This window comes from Biomphalaria glabrata, chromosome 9 (genome assembly GCF_947242115.1).
Source record: "Biomphalaria glabrata chromosome 9, xgBioGlab47.1, whole genome shotgun sequence".
In the NCBI taxonomy this organism is placed as follows: Eukaryota; Metazoa; Mollusca; class Gastropoda; family Planorbidae; genus Biomphalaria; species Biomphalaria glabrata.
In genome coordinates this window covers 34,156,125-34,178,965 of record NC_074719.1, presented here as the reverse complement: position 1 = coordinate 34,178,965, position 22,841 = coordinate 34,156,125, and the positions used below count along the sequence as shown (strand labels likewise).

Sequence of the window (22,841 nt, the reverse complement as noted above, 5' to 3'; positions counted from 1 at the left end):
GGTATCTCAACAAAAAGGCATGTCAATAGTGGGCAATGTGTTTTTCTTAGCTGACCTCGAAAGGGGAAAAATCCCTATTAGTCTTGTGTGGTCTGTCTGTAAGTCCTGTACAGCTAAAAATGCTTTGGTGCAACGGCTACTTTTTATCAAGTGAAAGAGAACCATATTGCTTTTCAAGTATACAAAAAACAACAACAACAACAACAACAACAAAAAACAAAACATTCAATATTTTTTTTAAAGCAATTTTTGTTTTTACCATAAAAAAATAACAAGCAATCAAGGGAGGCTATTTGTGAAGAAATTCTTCTTTTTGTATAAGTTTAGGGTTACAATTTAATTTCTAAAAATAATTGCCAACAAATTAGGGGTGCACCGGATAGTACTTTTTGATATCCGGCCGGGGCCGGATATGACCGGATAGTAAAATTTGATATTCGGCCGGGGCTGGAGCCGGATACCTAAGTGTCTTGTTAATAGCTTGTGTTGCTGAACGTTTTACGAAACTGTTAAATAACATGTGACCTATATTGGTTGGTTTTATTTTGTTTCCTTTTATATACGTTATTGTTTTAAACTCTGTTACTGATTGATTTATTCAAGCTTAACAGTATTTCAAAAAATCTGTATAGCATGAGTGTGTCTGTGTGTATGTACGATGCCACCAACTGTAAAGGATGTGTGTAGGAAGGTCAATGTAAATAATGTTAGTATATATTTAACTAGTTACTAATGTAAATCTCACAAGTAAAGTGCAATCTGCCTTGTATAGTGGTCGGATGTATGTGTTCATGAATTTCAGACAAACAACCTGGTCAGTGTAGTGTGTATAGTTGTTAGTGTTAACCACCAAGCATTGCTTTTTCCTTAAGCATACGCACGCAATAGAGTTGGGTGTCAGTCAAGAAAGATAACACATTGGCATGGTCAGTCAAGCATATAGATAAATTATACCCGTCCACTAGTTAGAGGTCAAGTTTTTTTTTGTTGTTTTTTTTTACACTCCACTTTACACTTTCTTTGTTTGCTAGATCTAACTGCGGTACTATTATTCAATTTATTTTATGCGATTTTAAAATTTACTGTAAGGTTTTCCGTTATTTATGTGTAAAAGTCGTCCTAGTCTGATACACAGTGGCTAAGTACGCATCTTAAGCTAAAAAATAGTAATAACAAGGAGTTAATTGACTGTCACAAATTATTAAGAATATTATTATCAAATCAAGACACATATTTGCAGGAATAATATTCAAGTTAACACGTTAGAAAAATTATTTAAACTTAATATTTATTGACAGTGTAACATCCTTTGTTAGCACGTTGTGTTTTTTCATTCTGGCTTAAAAATGGTCAATGTCTATCAATAAATTGGGTGTCAAGAACCAAAGAAATAAAATAAAGAGTAGGGGGTGTTTAGCTCTCCATTTAAAGATAGCATTGGTCGTGTCTTCTACTAAATAATTAGTTACTGGCTTACTGGGCTATATAATCTCGCGGTTTGTGTTCTGTGTAGCTAAAGGTCACTCGATTAGGTGTGTGCGATCTTTAGTCCAGCTTACTAATTGAGATTTATGTTCAAGTAACTCGGCACACTTGAAAAGGTGTGGCCTCTAGCCCAACCACGTGATTAAGATTTTTCTCCAAATAAGCAAACTCTTTGTCCGGATACCCGTGTAGATGTTTGGCTTGAAGTCCAGTCCACCCCCCCCCCAATTAAGATTAACTACTAAGTAAACAAACATAGTTCCCTAGTGTGACCTCTAGAGAGTGCTTACGTCCATCGTATCTGACTTGTGGTCACCTGTCAATCAATGAACTCAATGGGATGGACTAAACAAATAAAAGGGGGAGGGAGTTGTTCATCTGGAATTATACCTGGTTACCTTAGAGGTGTGGCTATGGTAGTCCAGCTTCCGTAATAAAGATAAACTACTAAATAAACAAACTCAGTTCCCTCGAAAGGTGTGACCTCTAGAGAGTGTCAATACGCTGACATGAAACCTACGTCCATCGCATTTAACTTGTCCCCTGCCTATAAAAAAACCTCAATGTGATGGACTAAACAAATAAAAGGGGTGGGAGTTGTTCATCTCTACCTCTGGAGATATACCCGCACAGCTAGACAGACGTCTGGTCAGCATGACGTAGTCAAGGAATGTAGCATTTTAACATGTTAACTAACCTACTCAAAGGTCAAGACAAATTGAAAAAAGTGTCAGCCATTGCTGCTCTGTATGTAAAGCGCATTTATGATGTAAAGTTTCATTTCTATTTATATTAAGTTATTAACACGCCTTGTCTTTATAATAAACGATGTTAGGTGCATATTCATAATGGCTCTATTTTTAAGCACATTATTTTGTTTTAATATAAACATTAATACATTCTACAACAGACATTAATGGAACGAGGTCCACTTTATGCGTATTAAACAGGTGTATTTTTTACTATTCGGTTTATTATCCGGTAGTGATATCCGACCGGGGAGCCGAATAGTACCTGATAGTAATAAATGCCGGATATTCGGCTGAAGCCGGAGTCGGAGCGACTATCCGGTGCACCACTACAACAAATATTTATATTTCTAAATTACGTGTTGTGTGTTATATAAGATACTTATACTTAATTAAAGTTTAACACAACATTAGGTTTATTTTTAAAGAAATAATGCATTTTGTATGTATATGTTAGGGCCAAAATTTCACGTCCCGAGACATGATGTTAAACTGCGCTCCTCTTTCCTTAGCACTTTTGGAGCTCAAAAGTGCCCTACTTCTTTTCTATCATTGTGTCTGCCTCCTCTTTTCCTAAGTCTGCCTTCATTGATCATCACACTGTCTCCTTATCTTTAAATTCTCACTACGTCCTAGACCAGTCCGTTTGCCGTGGACTGCGACGGGTAAGGGGGGATAAAGAGATCCTGGTGTTTGAGTGGTGGCTATCTGAGGATAAACCACAACAACACAATACTTTAGCTCCAAGTTCCCCTAGACCTGAGACCCAGATGGCCCGCTCTGGGTCAACCGGCTGGTCATGCCGAGCTACCAGCATAGGTCGTCAACCTATGCTGGAGGGCGGTGGCTGGAGGGTCAATCAGGGAGCTGCTGTATCGGACACATGTCCGATGTAGCAGCTGACTGAGTATAGCACCTGTGTATCCCTGGCGGGCTCATTCTGGACATCCGAATGGCCCGTCCCCTTGTTGGACTCGATGGCGGGTGGGGAGCACAGGTGCCGAATTAACAAAAATATATATGGACAAAAAAACACACACAAAACTACTTGCCCCAGACCTATGTCTGGGCAAGAAACGTCGAATTGATGATAAAAAAGAGGAGGTCCCAAAAAGCTGTGCCACCTGGCCATCATTTCTGGTGGTTAGGTGCACAGAGGAGGGAAAAAGCCTGACAAAGATGAGCCCTTTTATTATCTATAAGGGACTCAAGTCAGTAGTGGGAGAGCCCAAGAGTGTGTCTAAGCTACACAAATCAATGGAACTCCTTGTAGAAGTAGACAGCAAGACACACTCTGATGGGCTTTTAAGATGCCGAAGACTCTGTGATCTCCAAGTGGAAGTCATGCCACACAAGAGTCTGAACACCAGCAGAGGTGTAATCAGCTCTAGGGACCTACTGGAATGTTCCGAGAAGGAAATAGTGGAGGGCATTGAAGGAGTCACCCATGCTCGGCGCATTACCAGGCGCAGGGAGGGTGAGGAGGTCAAAACCGCCATTATTATCCTCACATTCGGAACTAGGACACCACCAGAGTATGTGAAGGCAGGATACCTACGAGTTCCAGTGAGGCCCTACATACCTAACCCCATGAGGTGCTTCAAGTGCCAGGGTTATGGACACGGCGCGGCAGTCTGCAAGAGGAACACTGTGTGTGCCAGATGTGCTGGAGAGGGTCATGAGGACAAGGGCTGCACAGCCCAGTTCAAATGCCCAAACTGTCAAGCTGGCCACTCAGCCTACTCCAAGGACTGCCCTGTGTGGAAACAGGAGGTTGCCGTGCAGGAGTACAAGGCAAGAAACGGATGTACCTTTAGCCAGGCGAAATCGGCTGTACTGGCCCTACCCAAGGGCCAATTCGGCTTGACAAAGACCTACTCCCAGGCTGTTGCTAAGATAGGAAGATCCATAGCCACACAGAAGGACACATTGACCCCACCACCCCCTCCTCCTCCTCCAACTCAGAAGAAAACACCGCCAAAGAACACACCTCTGAAGAAACAAGAAAGCCCTGTTGTCATGCTAAAGAACAGGTTCTCTGTGCTTGCTGAAGAGAGCATGGAGACTGAGCAGCATGTCAAAACCAATACTCCGGGAGAACCCAGAGACACCATGTCTGACACAGGTTCTCCTCAGAGAACCCAGCCAGACACCCCAACCTCTACCGAGTTAGAGGTTGACCAACTCCCTAAGGGGAGAAATCAACGCGGAGAGGATGCCCGAGGTGAGAGAGGAGGAAATAACCTCCGCTCTAACCAGAGGGATCTCCCCTCTCCAGAGAGAAAGACTTCCCCCAAAAGGGGGTTGTCCTCCTCTCTATCCAAACCCAAGAATAAAAATACCAAGGTCACTGGAATAAAGGGAAACCCCTCCGGGGGCCTCCCAAGGCCAAATAGCTCCAATTAGGTCATCTAGAATAAGCCATGGATTCCAGAATTGTACAGTGGAATTGTAGAGGCCTCAAGACCAATTACGAGGAAATGCAGCTACTGATGGACTCTGAGACTCCTGTAGCTGTCTGCTTACAGGAAACATTTCTGAAAGATTGCATCAGCTTCCGAAGCTACCGTGCTTATAGCAAGAATGTCGAGGATGCAGAGAGAGCATCAGGTGGAGTCTGTATCCTTGTGAAGGATAGCATCCCCCATGAGAGGGTAGAACTACAGACCACACTACAGGCCGTAGCAGCTAGGATAACCCTTCACAAGGTTATCACTTGCTGCAGCCTGTATCTACCACCAGGCGCTCCATTAAACCGAACAGACATGGAGGACCTATTGAAACAACTCCCCCGGCCTTATTTAATCCTTGGGGATTTCAATGCCCATAACACCATGTGGGGATCCAACAATACCGACACAAGAGGTCGTATGCTGGAGGATATCTTCCTCCAACATGATTTATGCATACTTAATGATGCATCACCGACCTACTTGCACCCAGGAACTGGATCACTCACATGCAATGACCTCACCGTATGCGTCCCAGGACTTCTGGACGACTTTAAATGGTCAGTTAGCAATGATCTACGGGGAAGTGATCACTTCCCAATCATCATTACTAACAATCTCCCTTCATTAGGACGACCTCAGCGGTGGAAACTGAATAAGGCCGATTGGGAACAATTCCAAAAAAGATTCTCCGAGGATATCACAGAAAATATCCTCGATGAACAGAACCCAGCTGATACCTTTGCTAGCAAGCTACTAAGTATAGCCAGGAAAGTTGTACCCCTAACTTCTGCAAATCCAAAACGGCCTAGCAAACCATGGTTTGATACAGCTTGCAAAAGTGCTATTGGCGATAGGAAAAAACGACTGGCTGCATTTATAATAAATCCTTCCCAAGAAAACCTAAAGCTATTCAGGATAGCTAGAGCAAAGGCTAGACAAACCATACGGTCAGCCAAAAGGAATTCCTGGACAAGTTTTGTCGGCAGTCTGGATGCCAAAACTTCTGCTAGAGCTGGACAAGTCACATGACACAGCGCCTGGAGAAGACGAAATCCATTACCAGTTCCTCAAGCACCTTCCCGAACCCTCATTGGCAGTCCTGCTAGAGGTCTATAACTGTGTGTGGCAAACAGGCGCTTTCCCAAACAGCTGGAGGAAAGCCACAGTTATACCGATAATTAAACCGGGAAGAGACGGCTCTGACCCAGCTAACTATCGACCAATAGCACTAACAAGCTGCATCTGCAAAACCATGGAAAGAATGATTAACAGTAGGCTGGTCTGATACCTGGAAAGGAATAAAGTGATCTCAAACTACCAGTGCGGATTCCGGCAGGGGCGGACAACAACTGACCACCTGGTAAGGCTGGAAGCTTATACTAGAAATGCATTACTCAGAAGAGAACATCTAGTAGCTGTATTCTTCGATATAGAAAAGGCCTATGACACAACCTGGAAACATGGCATTCTACGTGACCTGGCGCTTATGGGGCTTAAGGGACACCTCCCCCGTTTTGTGGAGGAATTCCTGAAAGATCGAAAATTTCAGGTTCGAGTGGGCAACTCCGCTTCTGACACTCATGACCAGGAAATGGGTGTACCCCAGGGCAGCATTCTGTCAGTCACCCTGTTCAACATTAAAATAAATAGCATCATAAATGCGCTGTCCCCTGGCATAGAGTGCTCTCTGTATGTTGATGACTTTGTCATTCTTACTTATGGGAAAAACATGAACACCTTAGAAAGAAAATTACAGTTATGTTTAAACAAAATTCAGGGTTGGGCAAACTATAATGGTTTCAAATTCTCAGACTCCAAAACATTTAGTATGCATTTTTGTAATCTAAGGGGACTCCACCCAGACCCTGAACTATTTATACTTTTTTTATAATTTTTAGGCCTCACCTTAGATTCCAAATTTAATTTTCTCCCCCACATTAAGGAACTTAGGAAGAAATGCCAAAAGTCATTAAACATACTAAGAGTACTTAGCCATACGGACTGGGGAGCTGACAGAGATACCTTGCTGCTGCTCTATCGGAGTCTAATTCGATCCAAGCTAGACTACGGATCCATAATATATGGAGCAGCAAGGAAGTCGTACCTAAAAATACTGGAACCAATACAAAATGCTGCCCTGCGTCTCTGTCTCGGCGCGTTTCGTACATCACCTATCCCAAAACTCCCTGTGGAGGCTGGAGAACTCCCCATGGATATAAGAATGAAAAAGCTTGCAATGCAGTATATAGTCAAGCTAAAATCCAACCCTACGAACCCTGCTTTTGACTCCATATTTAACTCACAGAGGTAGAATTATACAATCCAAGGCCTAACGTCATACAGCCGTTGGGCCTTCGAATGAGAGAACCCATCCAAAATTTAACCCCACCCATTGACCAAATCTCTAAAATAGAAACCCCTCAGAACCCTCCCTGGCTAATGAATAAACCCAAATTAAATTTATCCCTCCTCAATTTCAAAAAAGAAAATACAGACCCAAGCATACTACAAGTCCACTTTAGGGAACTGCAGGAGAGCTACGGAGATTGTGGCAACATCTACACAGACGGATCCAAAATGGAGGGAAAGGTCGCGTGTGCCTGCTCCTTTCGGAACAAAACAATCTCCCGTAGACTCCCCGATGGCTGCTCCATCTTTACGGCCGAATTGCATGCAATATTGCTTGCACGTATGGCCGTAAAAGCATCAGAAAGGAGGAAATTTATAATCTGCTCCGACTCCAAATCTGCATTGCAAGCTTTGAGGAGGATGAAGACTGACATCCCATAGGTACATAAGAGCCTGAAGCTGTTGGACCAAATAACAGCGGACCGTAGGGATGTCACCTTCATCTGGGTCCCCTCCCATGTTGGCATTGAGGGAAACGAAGCCGCAGACAGAGAAGCAAAGAGAGCCCTAAATCATGCGGTGTCAGGAACCCAAATTCCCTACTCGGACCTGAGACAAAGTATTGCCTCTGCCACCTATCGAGAGTGGAAGAACCGATGGGAGGCTGAGACTCACAGAAAACTCAGGCAGATTGTGGCGGATGTCAGGTGGCGGCCCACATCTAAGGGTCTGACAAGGCGTGGTAGCATGACCATGTCCAGACTTAGGATTGGCCACACCTACATTACGCACTCTTTTGTACTGAAGAGAGAGGAGCCCCCACTTTGTGAGTACTGTGACTCTCGCCTCACCGTGGAACATATCCTCGTTGATTGCCCCAGATACCAGGATGTCAGGGCGAAATATTTTAGAGTCACTAATTTAAATACACTATTTGATAATGTCGACCCTGGGAAGGTACTGGGCTTTATCCGGAAAGTGGGGCTATCTACGAAGATCTGATTTATGAATTTGTGAACATGCACTATTTACATTAGATTTTTACCAAATATTTAAATTTTTACTACCTTTACTATTTTAACTGTGAATAGACCTTGATTTTAATGATATGACTGTATAGAATCTGGCCCTTGTTGTTTACAGAGAGGGATCCTTTAGGGACTGCAGGCACGACATGGCCTAAATTGTGCCGATGTGCCTCAAATCAAAAATCAAAAAATCAAACCAAAATTTCATCGGCCGTTGCGTGGATTAAATGAAATATTGACCCTTCACCAATCATCAATTACATGATAATTTGGTAACATGTGTTATGCCAAAATCACACTGGACAATATCCACATGTTCAAAAAATTATTTTATTAAATAAATATGAGTGTAGGCTATCAATATAATAATAACAAAACTACATCAACAATAACATCAACAATAACATTAATATGTTTCTGCCCCCTTCGTATCATGCATTCGGAAAATACAATCATATCGGTTACACTTACGACCTAATCACGTCCTACTGGTATAGAAGGAATAAGGCTGGTGGTTATTTATTTGGTTCGTTTGCAGTTTATAGTTTATAGCTTCTAATATTCCTGATGACAATATGGAAAAGTGCATTGGTGTGTGTGTAGGGGGAGGGGGGATGTTGGACCACCTTGCTACAGTAATTTCCATATTTTACAATAAAATGTTTTGTTTTTTCCTTGTTTTAGTATTTTTTTTCCATGACAAATAGCAGCCTATTGGAGCAATCAAACAGTGTCTCAACCATGACAAGTTGTATATTTCTCAGCCTCGTCCACTGAACTCACTGTTTGCACACATTCAATAAGCCGAACACTTTTAGTGGAAGAAAAAAAATTAAAGGAGCGTCTCACTTGTCCTGGTTCTCCGTAAACCTGAAGTAGCAGCGCGCACAGCAACAGCACAGTGACAAGGAGGTAAGGTAGCAGACTGAATACTTAATGTATTCTTTAGGGTCAGATATGAGTTATATATATTTATACACAGACACTTTATACTTACATGATATTTAAACTATGAATTTCACCTGTTTAACGATGTAAGATTCATTGATAAAACTCTTATATTCAATGTAATGTAGATAGTTAAATATTGTGTACTACCGCTATTGTCAGAAAATATAATCCTTCTATATATTGAACAATAATATTCATAGGAGAAATGGCTGACTCTTGGTATCTAACTAAATATTAACCTCAGTCACTTTTAGCTATCAGGAATACATATATTTAGATTTAGATAAATAAATAAATATATATATATTATGTGTATATATTGTGTAGTTGTGGTATTTTAAAAAAATAAAAAAAAAAGGAAAGTGAAGATTTTATGTCCAATAAAAACAACTACAGCAACACACACACACACACTTACACACACACACAAAGAAAAGGCAACCCGTAGAAACAAATATTCGCAGTATTTTATTTTTATACATAATTTCTATGGTTCATTCCTACAGGTCACTAACATTATTCATTATGTAAACATTCTGTATTATTAATTTATTGAGAATTTTATAAACGAATAAAAGGAGGTCTCTCAAAATCATAGCCAGTCGACAGTAAATGTTTTAAATATAAGCGTGTGATACAGTCATAAGTTTACGTTAAAGAAATACATCTATATAAAAAGGGAGCGTCTTTAAGAGATGTCTGTATTTACTTGGAAGCCGAAAGTACGTTAGTTCAACAAAGTCTCATTTTTCTTACTTTTAAATTCAAAACGGTTTGAAATGTACTTCCTCGTGTCTTGCCTTCATTTAACCACAGCTCGTTTTCACCTGCTCTAAACACCTGGCCGCTGCATGCTAAGGACTATACGATATACTTTTTGAACAGTATATGAGGAAAATATCAGAAAGATGAATGCTTTTATAACATGAAATTGTGAACAAAGAATATTGTTTTATTTACATGCCAAACATAATCAACAATACAAAGAGTGGTTGTAATCTTTAGAGACTTTACAAGTTTATTTGAACTTATTCAAGGATGTTCTACAAATTCCATGAAGCGTAATCAAGGAAGACTACTTGTGGTAGTGTTTCTTTCAAATTACAGACAGGTAATGTTATCTTTGATCTGTATTAGGTCAGCGGTAGACACTAATTTATTTATAAATAAATCTAATGAAGCATTTCATGCATTTGGTATCATTAAAAAGTTTACTTGTTGAACGGTTTATAACCCATACACTTTGATCATACCATTAAATCGTGAGGACCTTATCTTTTCGCCAAATAAATAACACTATAGTCGGAACACAGTTTGTACCTACCCATAATGCTAAGCAAACCCACTCTGTCTGTCTGCATGTCTGTCTAGTACTGTCTGTCTGCATGTCTGTCTAGTACTGTCTGTCTGCATGTCTGTCTAGTACTGTCTGTCTGCCTGTCTGTCTAGTACTGTCTGTCTGCATGTCTGTCTGCATGTCTGTCTAGTACTGTCTGTCTGCATGTCTGTCTAGCACTGTCTGTCTGCATGTCTGTCTAGTACTGTCTGTCTAGTACTGTCTGTCTGCATGTCTGTCTAGTACTGTCTGTCTGCATGTCTGTCTGCATGTCTGATTATGTACTGTCTGTCTGCATGTCTCTCTAGTACTGTCTGTCTGCATGTCTGTCTGCATGTCTGATTATGTACTGTCTGTCTGCATGTCTCTCTAGTACTGCCTGTCTGCATGTCTGTCTGCATGTCTGTCTGCATGTCTGTCTAGTACTGTCTGTCTGCATGTCTGTCTAGTACTGTCTGTCTAGTACTGTCTGTCTGCATGTCTGTCTAGTACTGTCTGTCTGCATGTCTGTCTGCATGTCTGATTATGTACTGTCTGTGTGCATGTCTGTCTAGTACTGTCTGTCTGCATGTCTGTCTGCATGTCTGATTATGTACTGTCTGTCTGCATGTCTGTCTAGTACTGTCTGTCTAGTACTGTCTGTCTGCATGTCTGTCTACATGTCTGATTATGTACTGTCTGTGTGCATGTCTGTCTAGTACTGTCTGTCTGCATGTCTGTCTGCATTTCTGTCTAGTGCTGTCTGTCTGCATGTCTGATTATGTACTGTCTGTCTGCATGTCTCTCTAGTACTACCTGTCTGCATGTCTGTCTGCATGTCTGATTATGTACTGTCTGTCTGCATGTCTCTCTAGTACTGCCTGTCTGCATGTCTGTCTGCATGTCTGTCTGCATGTCTGTCTAGTACTGTCTGTCTGCATGTCTGTCTAGTACTGTCTGTCTGCATGACTGTCTAGTACTGTCTGTCTGCATGTCTGTCTGCATGTCTGATTATGTACTGTCTGTCTGCATGTCTCTCTAGTACTGCCTGTCTGCATGTCTGTCTGTCTGCATGTCTGTCTGCATGTCTGTCTAGTACTGTCTGTCTGCATGTCTGTCTAGTACTGTCTGTCTAGTACTGTCTGTCTGCATGTCTGTCTAGTACTGTCTGTCTGCATGTCTGTCTGCATGTCTGATTATGTACTGTCTGTGTGCATGTCTGTCTAGTACTGTCTGTCTGCATGTCTGTCTAGTACTTTCTGTCTAGTACTGTCTGTCTGCATGTCTGTCTAGTACTGTCTGTCTGCATGTCTGTCTGCATGTCTGATTATGTGCTGTCTTTCTGCATGTCTGTCTAGTACTGTCTGTCTGCATGTCTGTCTGCATGTCTGATTATGTACTGTCTGTCTGCATGTCTGATTATGTACTGCCTGTCTGCATGTCTGTCTGCATGTCTGTCTGCATTTCTGTCTAGTGCTGTCTGTCTGTATGTCTGTCTAATACTGTCTGTCTGCATGTCTGTCTGTATGTCTGTCTAGTCCTGTCTGTCTGCATGTCTGTCTGCATGTCTGTCTGCATGTCTGTCTAGTACTGTCTGTCTGTATGTCTGTCTGCATGTCTGTCTGCATGTCTGTCTGCATGTCTGTCTAGTACTGTCTGTCTGCATGTCTGTCTAGTACTTTGTTTCTACACGTTTTTTCTCCCACTTCTCATTCTCGGATTAAGTTAAAACTTGGCACATTTATTCATTGTACCTAACTAAGTATGAAACATATAAACATTAACCAATATATTAATTAATGGTAATTAGTTAATTTACTTGTATACTAATTATGGGAAAGGACTCCTACAATACCGATATATATATATATATATATATATATATATATATATATATATATATATATATATATATATATATATATATATATATATATATATATATATATATATATATATATATATATATATATATATATAGGCTCTAAATATATATATATATATATATGGCTCTAAATATACAGTTCTTTCCCTTAGATAAGCTTGTATTATTTAAAAAAAATAATTTATATTTCCTAGTTTGGATGTTTAGCACTGCCATTCAGAGGTGTAGTCATGTTGGATTTTTGTTGTTGTTAAATGACAAATTATTTTAACAATATTAGTTTGCACTATACATCATGATTAACATTATCATACCTAATGAATCAAAATGCAAAAATATGTCCAGTTTAGTCTGAAGCAGACTTTTAAAAGCGTAACTAATTTGTTTAGTACAGCAGTTTTATTCTTCGTAAACCTACCTCCTCCACCCAACACACATACAAAAAAAGATAGATAGATAGATAGATAGATAGATAGATAGATAGATAGATAGATAGATAGATAGATAGATAGATAGACAGACAGATAGACGGATAGATAGATAGATAAATAGATAGATAGACAGATAGATATTGGAATTCTAAATCTAGCCAACATCACAAAAGTATATATAATATATTGTAATATATATATAATTTCAGAGAAAAAAATCTGGCACCATGTTTAAAAGCTTGCTGATAACTTGCCAGGTAATGATCATCATTAGACTTCTCCTCACAAACATCTCAGCTAACTCAACAGTGATGTATGGCAATGATGAAGTGAGTTCACAATGTTGCACAGTGGTCAATGTCAGTGATGTACTTGTAGTCAACTGTTCCAGTTTGAAATGGACGTTTGTGGTCCTTCGATGCTTGCCAGTTTCTACGGAAGTACTGGTCCTGGACCATAATAACCTGACTGCACTGACTAATGGTTCTTTCCACACGTTGGCCTTGCTTCGAGAACTTAGCATCAAGTCGTCAAACGTTCATCGCATTGAGGTATTCTACACATTAGTTATACCATTTTCTAAAAGGCTTTATATTAACAAAGATGGCGACAAAAAAAAACTATAAATAGCTCAGCTGTTTGGTGTATCTGGTGTACAGAGTAAAGTGAGTGATGAACAACAAATGTTTTGTATATACAACTAATTCAACTTATACCACCACGGGGTTAGCCGGCACCACCTTTTCAATCAAGTACAATTTCTCGATACAAACAACATTATTAATAAAAAAAATAGTTAACTAACTAATTGGTTAGTTGGTTAATTGTTTATTTTTTCTTATTGATTCTTGTATTGTCAGGTAATAGAAATAAATGTTATATTTAAGCTTGATTCGAGATTGGGTGTGGGAGAACAAACAAACTTTTTACTAGACAGACCGGGGTCTCTAGGCTTCTCAGCTCACCTGGATGACAAAAGTGAATATCGCCGTATTATGATGGACGAACTATATAGACTATTTTCCTACTGATTATAAGGTTTCCTAAGGCTACCAAATATTTTATCTTCTCTTTAAAATTCTTAACTTCAAGACTGTGTAACAGCTGTTTCTGGCATAATTATGTTATGCAAAAGGCTGCTTAGCATCTACATCCGTTAGTTCTTCTCTTTACGACTTTTCACTTGTCCCTCCAACTTTTAAGGTAGGGGTCAATCTGTGATGCACAACCTTTATTTTTTTGTCTAGCAGTCAAATACACTTCAGATGCGTGACTCACGAGCATCACCTGAAACAATCCTCTAACTCTCTGAAGAGTTCTAAAGGTTTCGAGATGCCCAATATGTCCCGCGTGCGTAGTTTATGCATCAATCATGCGGGACATTCATCAGTAAATACTCGAATCACTTTCATCTCAGTCAGCATTTTAGATAGGTAAATAAATCATAGACAGACAGACAGGCAGATAGATAGATAGATAGATAGATAGATAGATAAATAGATAGATAGATAGATAAATAGATAGATAGATAGATAGATAGATAGATAGATAGATAGATAGATAGATTAATGGATAGATAGATAGATAAATAGATAGATAGATAGATAGATAGATAGATAGATAGATAAGTAGACTAATTAGTAAGCAAATAAGTTATGTAATAAACGATTTAAATAATATATGCATCAGCCAATATTTGTGTTAAGTCTGCCGTTTTCTGTCTGTATGCTCCACAGGTTGACGCATTTCTTGGTCTAAGCCAACTACGAAATTTAAACCTAGAAAATAATCTCCTCAGGGATGACGTCACTTCCTTAAGCCCTAAAACATTTAGCCATCTTACAAATCTGAAGCAACTTTTGATTGGCTATAACCTCGGCCTGTCCAAAAACGTGAAAGACGCTTTCGTTTACTTGCGGAACTTGTCTACCCTCTCAATGGACGGTTCTAAAAAGTTACACATCGGATCGGAGTTCTCATTATTGACCAACTTATACAATTTCACTTTGTATTGCACGAATGTAACAATAATACCAAACGACAGCTTCGTAGGACTCTGGAACTCTAGATTGAAAATACTAAATTTGATCGGTTTTGATAATTTTACTGTTGACCCGGCAGACTTCGATCCTGATTATACAGAGTTCAATGATGACGCTTTACAAAATCTGAACTCTCTGGAGACCCTGAAAATCGTCAACTGCAGAATTGGAAATGAAAACATGGCCAGAAAATTCAAACATTTTATCAATTCATCCTTGCATACATTATACCTTGAGACAACACATTATACAAGAGACTTTTATACGCCGAACTTAACTCTTGAAGACGGAGTTATATTAAAAAGTACAGCCAAATATTTAAGTCAATTAACTCTTACACATTTCTCCTGGGTTGACAGCAATATTTTCGCCATAGCACCGGGAGTTGTATCCAGTCCACAGTGGAGACACAACATACAATATTTAGATTTCTCTAAAAACATGATGGGGTGGTTGGGATGGAGATACCCGCTGCTAGAAGCTGTACTGCTTCAGAAGTTAAAAGAAATCATTATTACATCCCTCAACCCGGAAAACGACGATTCATTCTCTTACCTAGGGCTTCATACTTTACGGAAAGATGTACCAGTACCCAGTTCAGTATGTTCAGGACTTAACCACAAACCTAACTTAAATGAAAGAAATATAAATCACAATTTTGGAAGAGAGGATTCGAGATTCGATACTAACTTAAACATAGTTTTAAGAAATGCTGCATTTTCTAATGCCACAATAATCAATGAACCTTTGAAGAATTACTCAACGTTTGAAACTATTGCGTTATCTGAATACACAACAAGAGCTGAACTTGGCTCCATTAGTGAGCGAGCGCTTTTTAGATTTTCCAAAAATCCTCCCTATCCTGGAAATTCCGGCACCTGGACATTCAGAATGCCTCCAGCGTTGCGCGTACTTAAAATTATGTACACATTCAGAGGAGATAACAACTACGGAAACCAAAGCTTCCGATTCTTTCAAAACGCCAAAGAAGCTGCTAACTTGACACATTTTTACTTCGTTGGTAACAGCGTAAGCCGATGTACAGGTCGAATCATGGGACTGACCAACTTGCAGTTTTTAGACTTTTCTGAAAACTCACTTATGGTTTCTTCGTTTTTTTTCGACGACTTCCCCACTGTGAGATTTCTTATACTGAGATCTATGAAGAACGAAGAGTTCTTTCAACGTCTGCCTATCGACAGACTCATTTATAAACTCACGGAGCTCAGATATTTAGACCTCACTGACAATAAACTCAATTTCTTACCTACTAATTTATTTGCAAGAAATCCTCGCATTAGTCACGTGATTTTGTCTAAAAATAGATTTTCCAAATTACCCCTATATATGGGATTGGTTTTGAACTTAGAATTTCTTGATCTGTCTGGAAACGCAATCATTTATTTAACACAAGAGGAGATGTCATCTCTGACGAAACACTCGGAAAATGTTCCGGAGTTCTATCTAGCCCTGGCAGAAAATAATATTGCCTGTGTGTGTTCTCAGATACAATTTATATGTAAGTTTCACTTTTTAACTGAAACCTAATCAACAAGGTTACAAAGACAGTTCATTGTGTGGAGACACAAGCTCAAAATCGGCACTGGAAGTGGTCCACCCAGGCCGGTAAAAAGGCAGGTTTCAATATTTTCAGAAAGAACATCAGAATGAAATTGTATCAAAGACAAATGACAGAGAAGAATGGAGAGAGAAGGTTGACGGATCTTGTGTGGTGCCCCAGCGGTCCAGCAAACCAAAGGATAGGTGAAGTTAGAAGGGAACCTGATCTAACTTAGGAGTGGGTAAAGGGCGATTTTTTTTTACCAAACCCTAACCCTAACGCCCAGTAAACCTAACCCTATGAATAAACGCGCGTAATGCATATATATGAGAATTTTTAAAAAAGCATTGATTCTCAATATTCGGCGAAAAAAAAAACAGCCATGATGAGGCCTTTCTCTTGACAGCTAGGGGGTCTGGGGGAGCGCTGTAAGTTGCGTTATCTTGCATTCTTCACTGCAGCTCATTATTCATCCCATTAAAAAGGACCTTTTGAATATTGTTTTACTTGAAAAATGTTCTAATACGAATTTACAGGTCCTTACTACATTGCAAATACAACCAATTGGTTCCTTAAAAAGATAAGATAACCAAACAAATTTAGATTAAGGCATTGAGGATCGCCAACGAAAAAAATATTATTGAATATTTGTTTTTTTTTAAAAGCTCATTTGTAAGTGGTACATTTTGTTCACTAGGCATGTTTGTAACTTTGTTTTCAAAGCTCTAAACAAATATAAAGTGGTAGGAGAAATGAAGTGGACCAATTTGATTCTACTCAAAATATTTTGCATTTTCAGGATTCAAGCATATATTCTGAGTTATAGTCCCAAATTTATTTATACAATAGAAAAATATCAGTATGAGTAAAGGTTGGAAAAAGGTGACTAGGAAAATGAAATTTGGGTTCATAACTCATCTCAATTGTTACTCTTAGACTAAAAATTTCGTATGAATTCTAAATTTTCCAAAATAAAGTCTTTCCTAAAATGTATATGTAATTCAAGTGCAATTACATTGGTTTGTCCGATGGGTGAGCGGCGATTGCATGTATCGCCCCTCCCACCTGGTACAACCCTTTTTCATTTAAATTTACTAATGATAAAATGTGACACTAGAGTGTGTGTGCGACATAATATACAAATGGGTTCAAGTCTCAATATGTAACTTTTATAGATATTCAACTAATTTTGTTCACAAACTTTGATTTCGCCATAAGAATAGGACCCCCCCCCCCCAATTAGGAGGGCTAGAGAGGGGAGGGCAGTAGAAGCAATCACCCCTCCCCCACATCCATCTCACCGAATCGGTCAAGATACCAAGAGTGTTGCAACATAATATAAAAATGATATAGTAATTCAACTAATTAAAAGTACTCAAAGGATTAAGGTGGGAAGTGCAGTAGAAGTATTCGCCATACCGACCCAATCGGTCATAGGGGAACCACATAATATAAAGTTTGTTTCAAATATCAATAACAACTTTTAATCATATAAATATTTGATTGATTCTGTAACAAAATGTGGTTTCGACAAATAAATTGGACCGCCCCCTCACTCTAAAATTTATGGTGGAGGGGGGCGGGATTGATGCCATTGCTACCTTCCCAACCCACCAAATTGGCCAACAAACAAGAGAGGGGGGTGAAATAATCTAAAAATTGGTTGAAAAATAAATAATTACTATATATTATTAACATAACTAGTAAATTCGTATACAAATTGTGTGATTTCTTTACTTAAATTCGTCCGCCGCCTCCTCTCTGGGGGGAAGGGAAGGGTCGGTCGAGGGGGCATCGCCCCTACCGCCCCGCCCTCCTGGATCCGCCAGTGCACTGACACACACTAAAATAAAGCAAAGCTTTCATTATTAATATACTCAATAATTAAAGAACAAAAGAAAAAAATAAAAAGTACGTAGAGGGTTGGAATACGAGTATTTGCATTGAAGGGCGCCAAATTTAAATTAAACTGAAAATATTCTTAGACTTACACATATGTGTGTGTGTGTGATTGTGTGCGCATGAGTTGGTGTGCATAACTCTTATCGCCCCAGAGAAATAAATATTTGAAATTTGGTTTATCAGGTTTTTTTTTTTTTTTGTATTCTATATTAGTAATGCAGAATGTTTATTACTAAATACTTTTTTAGTTTCTGCATACCTTGATTCATGACCCTATTTAATGGAATGCTGCTGCCCTGTTTCCTCACAAGAGAAGGGACCCTACTATAGAGATAAAAAAAATAAGGGTCAGAAGTGTTTACATCATTTATTTTTTTTTTTGCATTTTCATTAGTAGGTATCCAGTCTTCACAACCAAAAAAAAACATCCACCCTACTTTCCTCATGGGTACATTAGCATTCGCACTCCAGTACAGCATCCACTAATGGAAAATCTCATTAGACCAAAGATCTTTCTCGAGTATTCATTCAATTTAATCACGTGACTCGTTAGTGCAAATTTCTTCATTGGCTCTATGTGCTATTAGGTTTACCAGAAGTCGGGCAAAAATAGGACATCTCTTTTTACTCGGTTCATGACTTCAATTCCGGCGGGCATTTTTATTCGGTTCATGCCTTCAATTCCGGCGGGGATTTTTATTCGGTTCATGCCTTCAATTCCGGCGGGCATTTTTATTCGGTTCATGCCTTCAATTCCGGCATTTTTTCTAAAATGTGAAAATGTTAGCCTCTTACTCTTTTGAATATTTCATATACACAATGCATAAAATATGAATGTGTATAAGACTTGTAAAGTACTATCTTAAGGGAACTGTGCCTGGCGTTCGACTCAAATAGTCAAACGAATGATGAGCTACTGAGAAAAGTCGCTTAATCCGATGAATATGATATTTTATATAGATCTTTATCTAGCTGTTGATTAAGTGGTAATTCATCACAAAGATGGTTTGCCTAGTTGTTGTTTTTTTTATAATTTACTTTCTCTTAACATTTTGTTACGCCTTCCTTTGTAGAGATTTGACTTCTTTCTTCCCCCCTTTTAAGTGCGTGCTAATTTCTGGTGGCTCTATTTATGTTTAACTTGTTAAATTCATTTGCTTATTATAATTTAGTTGATTTGAATTAAATTTTAAACGTTATAAACGCTGCTGAAAATAAACACATTAAATGCGTTATATGGATACATAAAACAATATAGTTAGTTTTACAGACTTAAAAAAACATGTATCAAATATACCATGTTTCTTTTTTGTTGTTGTTGCACCCAGACCTAGAGCAAAAGGTGGACCAACATATGACAACTGCCTACACTGTGAACCTGATAAGAAAGTTCCAATGTTTTCTTACACTTTTTTTTTTCATTTGAAATATATTTTCTTAAAACAGTCTGGCTTAATATCAGCGACTTTTTGGATAACAAGGGAAACTACTCATGTACATCCCAAGAAGGACAACTTATTACCACTAATACGTTGTTACTAGACTTCATAGGATTTTACAGAAATTGTTATGGCTAGTATGTCATTCCATTTATGCAAAGCTTACAGCAACTCACTCTGTCTGACTATCTGTCTGTCGGTAAAATGTTTGTACACGTTATATCTCCCGCAAACCATTATACGATTAAGTTGAAACTTTAAATAACTATTTATTGTATCTTGTTTTTTCTGGATCTAACAAATTTGGCAATTACAAATTGGTAATTAGTTATTTTGTTTGCTATCGAATAACGGAACTAACTGCTATAAAGAAAAAGTTGTAAGGGCGGAGTTCTTTCCCTTAGCTAAGCTTTTAGTTAATAAAAAAAAATTAATGTTTTGCTTGTTAGTTGATTAGAAAACTCTTTCTGTTTTTGTTTCCTTAAAAATAGATTGTTTGAAATTTAGCTTTTGTCTTGACTGCAATACACTGTGAATTTATCCTTCAGCAATTACTTAATGATCTCCATCGTTTTACTGCTCGTGATGTCCTCTACTTTCCTGATGGCCTACCTCGTACACAGATTTAGAACCGCCATAGAAGCTTACTTGGTAAGGATCTTCATCAAGGCTTTTCGACCAATGAAATCCAGCGACTACAAGACACACGTTTTCATTGGATACGCTGATGACGACGTCGGATTTGTCAGGCATATTTTATTGAGGTCAGTGCTGTTGAAAACTCATTTATCATGTGGAAATTTTTGTTTCTCTAAAGTGTTTTTATAATGTTAGTCCGACTTACGACATGATACAACAAGATACTGAGATATACTACTATTAATATTACATTTTTATTATCATTATGTTTTCAACGAACTGATTGTAATGGAGATTGTTGAGTGTGAATCTGGTCAAATGGATATGATAGAATAATCATTTAATTGGTGGTTTTGTGAAGGCTTAATCTCTCACTCAAGGCCTCAAAGAAACAAGCCTTTCACTTTGTTACAATTTCTAAAGAGGAAATACTTATTTATTTTGAGAATTCCATTTGTAGTATATTATAGGAAACAATGCTTATTAAATCTTTTTTTTTTTTTTACATATCATTGACTTGTATAAACATTGAATGCAATTCTATTATTTTTTTAGCCTTAAAAATAAGAGAACATGATGTAGCATATTATCTAACCAGATGTCACCCTTCTACAAATTTTAAAAGACTTATTACAAAATTTTAGTAATGAGAGTGCATTGACTGCAATGACCGCTTTGGGTCACCAGAATCTTTAAAAATAAATTTTAACGATTTTTTCTTGTTCAATTTTGTAGCCTGTCATATCCCACTGTGTAACATTTCATATCCCAATGTGTAACATTTCATACCCCACTGTGTAACATTTCATACCCCACTGTATACCATGTCATATCCCCACTGTGTAACATTTCATAACCCACTGTGTACCATGTCATATCCCCACTGTGTAACATTTCATAACCCACTGTATACCATGTCATATCCCCACTGTGTAACATTTCATACCCCACTGTATACCATGTCATATCCCCACTGTGTAACATTTCATAACCCACTGTGTACCATTTCATACCCCACTGTATACCATGTCATAATCCCCACTGTGTAACATTTCATAACCCACTGTGTAACATTTCATACCCCATTGTATACCATGTCATATCCCCACTGTGTAACATTTCATAACCCACTGTGTAACATGTCATACCACAATCTCCATCGACCATTTATTTTCTTATACTTATATAATACTTTGATATTAACCTGTAAATATAGCACCTCTTTTATGTTATTTTAAAGGTATTTGGAGGAAACACTTAAAGTGACCACGTTTATCCATCATCGTGACCTGTGTCCAGGCTACACTGACCAACAGATGTTTGAGGCCATGCGAGATAGTTGGAGGATACTGTTAGTTATAACAAACAGCTTTCTGGACAAGTACGGCCTCTCCGATATTGTTATGAAGGTTCGTGTCTATAAATCTTCAGTTTCCAAGAAAATGTCTTGTGTGTATTATTATTTTAAGATTTAAGCAAGCAATATTGAAAATAATTGTATTAAATCAATTTCTACATTATTTTTAAACAATATAATAAACTTCCCATTTCCAACCTTGCAATCTTTGGGACGGATGATGTATAGGTCATGTTTGTGTGACCCATGGTTAACGAAGTGGTCATGTGGCCAGCACAATGACAAATCGCCTTTATTTTCACCTGCTAATGTAAAGCACTCATTATGCTAGACTTAGAGGCGCCCTAAAGATCCCAAAATTAAAAATCCCAGTTGTGACAACTTCACAAGGATTCGAAACCGGGACCTTCGGTTCAGAAGCCAAACAACAATATTTTATTAATCATTGAAAAATAATTAGAAACGAAATTTGCCAGTATTGGGAGCGAACCTAGAAGTTTCGCGTGATTAGATGGCTTAGCTACCCAGCCCTACATTTATGCGTAGAATTTTATCTTGAAATAAATGATCCATTTTTTCTTGAGTTTCTTACCAATTTTGAAACTTAAATTTTTCTAAGTTGACTGGGGCAGATCATAAACAAAATGTATGCATTTATAATAGTGTTGTTGACAGTTGTTGTTGACCAAGTCATGTGTTGATGGAGGTCGGAGGTTATAATATGTGGTTTTTTTTTTCATTACTTTACTTTTTATTTTAGAATGTTGTTATTTTCTGGTATATTTAAACAATTACAATTTTAGCATGTATTTCAATTATCTATGTGTCTGTCTAGTACGCCAGCCATTCAGTGACTCCAGCCAATCAAGGACGTGTAGTGATGTTGGTTTTACAAACTCAACTACATAACATACCTGGCTACCTATATGATGTCCTGGAGGATCGGCGAATAATTGTCCTGTCTGACTTGACAACTGACTTGGACTATGTACAGAGACAAGCAATTAAAGAATGTCTTCGCGATACTTAATGTCTTGACTATTGACCAACTCACTAAATGATGAAAAAAAAGTATTAACGATAAAACCATTAAGATCTTAGTTTATAATTACAATTTTAAGATATAGAAGACGATATGGTTTTAATTTGGTTACTTGCTACATTATTTGAAATACATTTTCGTTAAATAAAAATTATTATTTTATTATATTTTTTTTTACCATGTTACATTAAAATATACTAACTAAATGAATGT

General features: G+C 38.2%; 1 protein-coding gene across 1 annotated transcript; it reads left to right on the top strand.

Moving 5' to 3' along the window:
* Window positions 1-9,683: 9,683 nt before the first annotated feature.
* Window positions 9,684-22,616, top strand: LOC106066576 (protein artichoke-like). The gene is made up of 7 exons (XM_013225644.2): window positions 9,684-10,126; window positions 12,856-13,197; window positions 14,383-16,207; window positions 19,598-19,727; window positions 20,139-20,354; window positions 21,470-21,638; window positions 22,422-22,616. The coding sequence occupies exons 1-7, from the start codon at window positions 10,070-10,072 to the stop codon at window positions 22,614-22,616; spliced, it is 2,934 nt and encodes a 977-aa protein (XP_013081098.2). The 5' UTR covers window positions 9,684-10,069.
* The last annotated feature ends 225 nt before the right edge of the window (window positions 22,617-22,841 follow it).

Excerpts from the sequence above, each read along its gene's own strand:
- LOC106066576 (XM_013225644.2), top strand. The coding sequence starts at position 10,070 with ATGAAGCGTAATCAAGGAAGACTACTTGTGGTAGTGTTTCTTTCAAAT. Across the intron at positions 10,127-12,855 it reads TTCTTTCAAATTACAGACAG|AGAAAAAAATCTGGCACCAT; the intron begins GTAATGTTATCT and ends ATATAATTTCAG. Across the intron at positions 19,728-20,138 it reads TACAGAAATTGTTATGGCTA|CAATTACTTAATGATCTCCA; the intron begins GTATGTCATTCC and ends TTTATCCTTCAG.